This window comes from Lontra canadensis, unplaced genomic scaffold, assembly GCF_010015895.1.
Source record: "Lontra canadensis isolate GAN:19392208 unplaced genomic scaffold, GSC_riverotter_1.0 scaffold19, whole genome shotgun sequence".
NCBI classification, from domain to species: Eukaryota; Metazoa; Chordata; class Mammalia; order Carnivora; family Mustelidae; genus Lontra; species Lontra canadensis.
The window spans coordinates 10,468,980-10,475,790 of record NW_022631013.1 but is presented as its reverse complement, the minus strand read 5'-3'; the positions used below and the strand labels follow the sequence as shown (position 1 = coordinate 10,475,790).

General features: G+C 51.1%; 1 protein-coding gene across 1 annotated transcript; it reads left to right on the top strand.

Moving 5' to 3' along the window:
* The first annotated feature begins 4,793 nt into the window (after positions 1–4,793).
* Positions 4,794–6,786, top strand: ENHO (energy homeostasis associated). The gene is made up of 2 exons (XM_032860417.1): positions 4,794–4,983; positions 5,978–6,786. Exon 2 carries the CDS (start codon positions 6,135–6,137, stop codon positions 6,363–6,365), a length of 231 nt encoding a protein of 76 aa, XP_032716308.1. The 5' UTR covers positions 4,794–4,983; positions 5,978–6,134; the 3' UTR covers positions 6,366–6,786.
* Positions 6,787–6,811: the final 25 nt, after the last annotated feature.

Genomic DNA, 6,811 nt, shown 5'->3' with positions numbered 1-6,811 from the left:
CTCCCTTTACCACAACAGATGCTGAAAGTTCCTATCAAGAAAGTGGCATAGGGGCACCTGGCTGGCTCAGTCTGTAGAGCATGTGACTCTTGATCTTGGGGTTGTAGGTTCAAGCCCCACATATGGGGTATAGGGGTTACTTTAAAAAAAAATCCTTAAAAAAGAAAGGAACAAAGGAAAAAAGAAAGGAGGGGGGAAGGAAGGAAGGAAAGAAAGGAAGGCATCATAAGATGGTGAAACCTCCATCAGCCTAGATCACTGAGTGGTCACAGTGACCAGACTCCCCACTTCACTCATGCCAGAACTGCAGCACAAGCAAGAAATACATCTTTGTAAGATCTGGGGGTCGTTTGTAACCATTGTTATCTGCCTAATTCTGACTGATACAGGAAGGAAGCAGGTTGGGCAAAAGACTTCAATTTCTGCTCTTGCTGGTAGTGTGAAGTGTCCACTTTTGGGGGGTGGTAGTGGCAACAGTGGTGGTTTCCCAGTGGTTGCAATATTGAGCTCTTACCGCAGAAGTGCTACAGAGCTTGTAAAGCTGGCAGTCGAATTAAACTCTTGGTGCTTAGTATTTGGAGAGGCAATGGCTAGCTATGGTTTCCTCATCAGGTCGTGTGGTATGGTTTGAGTGTTGTTCCTAGAAACTGAGCCTCAAATTCATTTGCCCAGTCCTCCTAACATTTCTGAGCTAAATAATATCTTTTTGACAAATACCTTTTATGCTTTAATTATCCAGGGGATTCTATTATTTGTGAAAAAGAACTCTGATGAAATTACTATATTTAGTAAATCTCATGTTCCATCAATTACAAGAGGCAAGTTATTTTATGAACTACAGTTGACGCTCAACACGGGTTTGATCTTACGATTTTTAAAGTAACATTTTATTTCTCTAGCTTTATTATAAGAATACATTATCTAATACATGTACAAAACGTGTTAATCAACTGTTTATGTTATCAGTAAGGCTTCTGGTCAGTGGTTAAGTTCTGGAGGAGTCAAAAGTTATACATGGCAGGCATCTGGCTGGCTCAGTGGGAAATGCATGTGACTCTTGATCTCAGAGTCATGAGTTCAAGCTCTACATTGGGTATAGAGATTACTATAAAAATAAACTTAAAAATGTTTTTTAAAATGTTATACATGGATTTTTTTACTGTGCAAGGTGTTGGTGCCCCTAACCCCTGCATTGTACAAGGCAGGGTCAACAGTACTAGGAGAAAAGAGGCTAAAAAACTATTACATGCCATTAATTGTAAGACTGTATTCTGACTTCAGAGTTGCTTATTTTTTTAAAAAAGATTTTACTTATTTATTTGCCAGAGAGAGAAAAAGAGAGAGAGAGAGAGAGGCAGTACAACCAGGAGGAACAGCAGAGGGAGAGGGAGAAGCAGGCTCCCCAGGCTGGATGCGGGGCTCCATCCCAGGACCCTGGGATCATAACCTGAACCGAAGGCGGACACTTAACTGACTGAGCCACCCAGGCACACCTAGAGTTTTTTAAACTTGGGGAGGTGGGGAGTGCTTTAGGATGAGTAAGTTATTAGCAAAACGAATTCTCCCCAGATGAAACTGACAGCTGATTATGATTTTAAAAGAATTGTATCATCTGGAGGAAAATAAAACCACACCCAATCCTCATAAATGCAGAGATCTGTGATTGCTCAATCCCAGGATAATCCCCAAAACACCACGAGAAAGCGTAGTGCTAATCGGTACAACGCTCCACAGACAAATCCTCCACAATGATGCTCTCGGAACACTGGATAAGGTATCACATCCCTGTGGGCAAAACATGGGGCAGCCAGATTGGCTACTGAGAAACTCTGTAGCCAAAGAAATGAATCAACAAACAGATGCCTTGAGATTTCCTAGTCCCACCATTTTCATTGTCATTCATGGCCAAAAAATATATGAAGCTTGGGATTACTGACCACTCTACAGTGAATTCTTTTTATTTTGTTCTTTCTTTCTTCCATCTCTAGATACTAGGAGTTTGGGGGTTATTTTTGGGCAGGGGGGTAGTGGTTTAAAGGCAGTTCAAACAAAGGTAATGAGATTATTAGAAGCCATATTAAGCTTCGTGATTGTCTGAAGTGATGTTTTTTACCTTGTGGACCAGAAAAATCTTAGAAGCCAGTCTGGTGGTGGGGATGGTAGGGGCTGGGCAGGGCAGGGGAAGGAAATGAAGGAGCCTGATAGGAAGTAACAGAGATGAGAAATAGAGTCCTAATAGCTTTTGTGTCTATTAGTTCCTGTTATTCTTGAAGCGTCCCTGTCTTTGGGTTTCGATATCTGATTATGTGTTGTTTTTGTTTTTTAAGAGAGGGAGAGGGGTGGTGGGATGGGGCAGAGTGAGAGGGAGAGAGAGAATCTTAAGCAGGCTCCATACCCAGCACAGAGCCCTATGTGGGGCTTGATGTGGGGCTCAATCTCATGACCCTAGATCTTGACCTGAGACAAAATCAAGAGTTGGAAGCTCAGCTGACTGAGCCACACGGCAACCTGCTCACCCACTTTGCTGATTTGACTATTACTCATTTATCGATAACTCATAAAATGTTGTCTTCAGCCTGAACCTTAGACGTGCTTATCCAACTGTCTATGGGACATCTCAACTTGAGTTGTCAAATCTAGCATATCTAAAATGGATTTCATCATCCTCCACCTCCCCCACACACCACCCCAGGCCCCTGCTGAAACACCTCTTCTCTCTTGTTTTCTATCTCAGTAAAGGGAATCACAGTATCCCTAGTCACCAACCTGGAAGTTATCCCAGACTTTTCCCTCCCTCTTACTCCCCATATCCTGTAGGTCTAAGTGTCTAAGTTCTGCCAATTGTAATTCCCAAATATCCTCAGTGTTCTTTTGTTCTCTCCAATCCTCTTCCCGTACACCATTTCAGTCCTTTGTCATTACTCACATGCCTTTAATCTCCCTCCCCTTCCACCCAGCAGCCCAAATCATCCCTCTAATTTCTGGATATGATCCTATTTACTCTTATGCTCAAAATTCTTCAGTGGCTCCCCACTGTTTCCAGGATAAAATCTGAACTGCTGCAGCTGGGTCACAAATTCACTCATATTACACTCAGATGTGCAACAATGTAAGTCTCTTCTCTTTCCTAGAACTGGTTTGATCTTGCTCACAATGCCCCCACCCTGCTGGGTAACAGGGGCAGGGGAACTAAAATTAATCCATCTGGTAAACTCAGTAGGGTCCAAAATTTTATTTTAGACAGCCTGTAAGTATGACTCAGTCTTTCAGATTATCTTACCCTTCCCTTTCTTGTTTTCAAGATAGCATTTGGATTTATTGGGCTTTCATGTGAATTTCATGGCACTGAGGGAAGGGACCCCTTAGCCATATGGTCCTTGGGGTTGTGTCAGTTGGCATTTGCTGAGACACAATGGGTTAGGTATAAATGAGTTGGTGAATTACAACCTTGAGAGGTTGTAGCTACCTTGAATAGCTATTACTAATTACTATTACTAATAATAGCTACCTTCAGTAGCTATTACTTAAACAACTTTACAGATGAAGAAGCTGAGGCTAAAAGAGGGTGAGTAACTTGCCCAAGGCCACAAAGTTAGTTAAATGGCAGAACCAGGACTCAACACCCGCCCTGATTCTGGAAGACATTTGGATCTATGGCTAGAATTCCAGAGATAAAGTAAGGCTGGATTTGGGAAGCACTGAGGGTCTTCATGACATAGCTTCAGAGATGTGCGCATCCATGGAGACTATGTAGAGTAGAATGAGAAAAGGGTCCTGTTCAGAACACTTAGGAGTCACTGACCTATGAGATAAGGTAGGAAGGCCTACCTGACAGCTTCTGCCCAAACTGATCTTCTTAGGAGAGATTCTAGGTTGGAGAGAGTCAGGAGCTTCTAGGAGTCGTGCCTGGTCCTGTCCCAGCCATGGCGGACTGATCTCTCGGAATACCCCGGTACTCTCTATCCTAGGCTCCCCTACAGCGCAGCAAAGCACGAACCCGCGACCAATACCAAGTTGGAACTCAATAAATATGCCCAAAGTACTTGTGTTGGCAGAGCTGCTCACACCTCCTGGGGCCAGGGAATGTAGAGCCACCTATAGACCCTCTAAAGTGGGGACACTGGCAGTAGCTGTGCAGAAGTCTAGGGGGGCTTCCAAGATAAGGACGTTCAGTCTCCTCCTAGATGTGGGGACCCAAGGCCTTTCCCCCTTGGATGAGGCGGGCAGAGGCAGATATGGACGGGCAGTCTCCTCACGCATGAGGGTCCAGAGGCCTTTCTCAGATGTTGGAAGTGCAGCTCTTCCAGGTGTTGAAGGTGCAAGAAAACCCTGCGAGTAGATGAGCCTGGTTCCCACCCCTTTCCCCCAGAGGGATCAAGACCTCGTAGCCCCTCCGCTCTTATTCTCGGCCCCGCCCCACGCCTGCACCAGGGGCGATCCAGTCCCCACCCCAGCGCGCGACCAATCGCCCGAGAGGCTGGCGCAGCTAGCCAATTGAATGACGGCAGCGGCGCGGAGATGGCTCCACCCGCCCACTGGCCGCGGGCAGCCGCCAGCCTCCCTGGAAGCGAGGTCCTCCGCTGTTTTTGCTGCCTGCCGAGCCCAGCCGAGCCCAGCCGAACGTAGCCGAGCGCAGCCGAGCCTAGCCGAACACCGCGCCCCGGCCGCAGCCGCCGCCCGAACGCCGCCGAACGAGCTAGCGAGCAGCCGCGGCCGCGGAGGAGGCACCGCCCCAGGGGGAGGAGGTGCCGGCTCGCCGCAGACCGCCCGCGGCAGAGGCCGCCCCGGTCGCGCGGTGGCGGGAGCGGCCGGCGGAGGCTGCGCGGCCGAGGGGGAGGGCCGGGGGAGGGGACATCGCCCCTGCCCGCCTCCTCCCGCCCCCCCCTCCCCCGCCCAGCGCCCGCAGGCTCCTGAGTCTCAGTCGGCGCCCAGCATCCCGCTGCCCCGGACCCTCCCTGCGGGCGCGCACCGGGCTCAACTCAGGTAAGGGGGCCCTCCCCCCATGGGCACGGGGGTCGAGAACCAGAGACAGAGGTAAAGAGACCCAGACCCACCTGGGGACATAGAGGCACAGCCGGGGAGAAAGAGACACAAAGAGACACACGAGACTCACAGAACTACAGAGACAGACCCCACGGAGAAGGGGAGAGAGACACGTCCACGGGGACAGAGTGACATACAGCAGGGCAGAAAAGAGAGACCGAGAGACACAAGAGACCCATACACACAGAGACCCATACAGAGATACACAGAGATAGACAGGGAGAGAAAAGACACACTCAGACACTCAGAGATGGGGACGCGCAGAGACAGAAAGAGAGGCACATAGAAGCCAGCTGCCCAAACATAGAGGTGGGTATGCCAGGCAGAGGCACACATCTAGGCAAGGGAACCAAAAGATTAAGAGCCAGACACACAGACACACACAACTGACCTGGAGAGACAGTCTCACAGAGAGGCACACCTAGGTACACAGCCTTGGATACACAGACCCACACATGCGTGCCAGGGCCTCCACAAAGTTCCCTCTGTCTGAGCTGGCACCTCTGGAGGTCTCCTGGGCTGGCTGGCTGGAATGCTGAGAAGGGGGAGGTGCCCAGGCCACACCAGTGCTGGTCACAGTCCCCATCCTCTAAGGCCTCGGGCTTCCTGGGTCTCATCCACTCATACAGTGCTTTTGAGAGCTGGAAGCTTGGTGGGCAGGGCCAGGCCATGCCCACCGGTTCTCAGGAGAATGAGATACAGGATGTCTACTCCAGCTTCCCCACTGTGGCTGCACCCCCGTCCAGGTGCCCAGAGCCAGGCCTGAGGATGGGGGCGTTGCCTCTGTGGGGTACTTAGACCTGTTGGGACCCAGATTCCTCTGCTGGGGAAGCCAGAGATGTGGGAAAGGACTCTCCTCTAGACCCCTCTCTTCCTAGGCTTCACCCTACCCCTTCCTCCTCACCACCCTTTCCTCTGCTCTCTACCGCCACAGGCTCAGGACTGCAGGTGGACATCCACTGCCCAGGATTCACTGAGTGTGGACAGGACAGCCTCTTTGGAAGGCCAGCTGTACTGGAGTTCTGCCTCGGCATGGACCTTGCCATCGAGCCAGCCCCGTGGTCTGTGCTGGTCTGAGGGTGCTGCCTGTCATGGGGGCAGCCATCTCCCAGGGGGCCCTCATTGCCATCGTCTGCAACGGCCTCGTAGGCTTCTTGCTGCTGCTGCTCTGGGTCATTCTCTGCTGGGCCTGCCATTCCCGCTCTGCGGACATCGACTCTCTCTCCGAATCCAGTCCCAACTCCAGCCCTGGCCCCTGTCCTGAGAAGGCACCCCCGCCCCAGAAGCCTAGCCATGAAGGCAGCTACCTGCTGCAGCCCTGAAGGCCTCTCACCTCGCCTGGAGTCTGGGGCCTAAGTCTGCCCCACCCAGAGCCTGGAATCGGGATCCCAGGGTCTAGCCAGCCTGGGGTCCAGAACCCAGAGTCCAGCCTGTCTGGAGCTGGACCTAGCAGCCCAGAGTCGAGCCAGTCTGGCTCCACGAGGAGCTCTGGTGGCCCTTGGTAGACAGGCCTGGGGTGGGGATTCCTGAGTTGGTGCTAGGGCCAGGGCCATCTCGACTCTGCTCCATACTGAGGGCCAGGGACTGGGACCACCTCTCCCTAGGCCAATTGCCTCCAGGCCCTTGAGGTTGGGGAAGCAAACTGGAATCCATGGCAATAACGGGAGGGCGTCCAGGCTGGGCCCCTCCTCAGGTCCTCCCACTGTTTGCTGGATAATAAATGGAACTATGGCTCTACCCTGAGATTTCCTCCTCTTCCTGAGGGCCC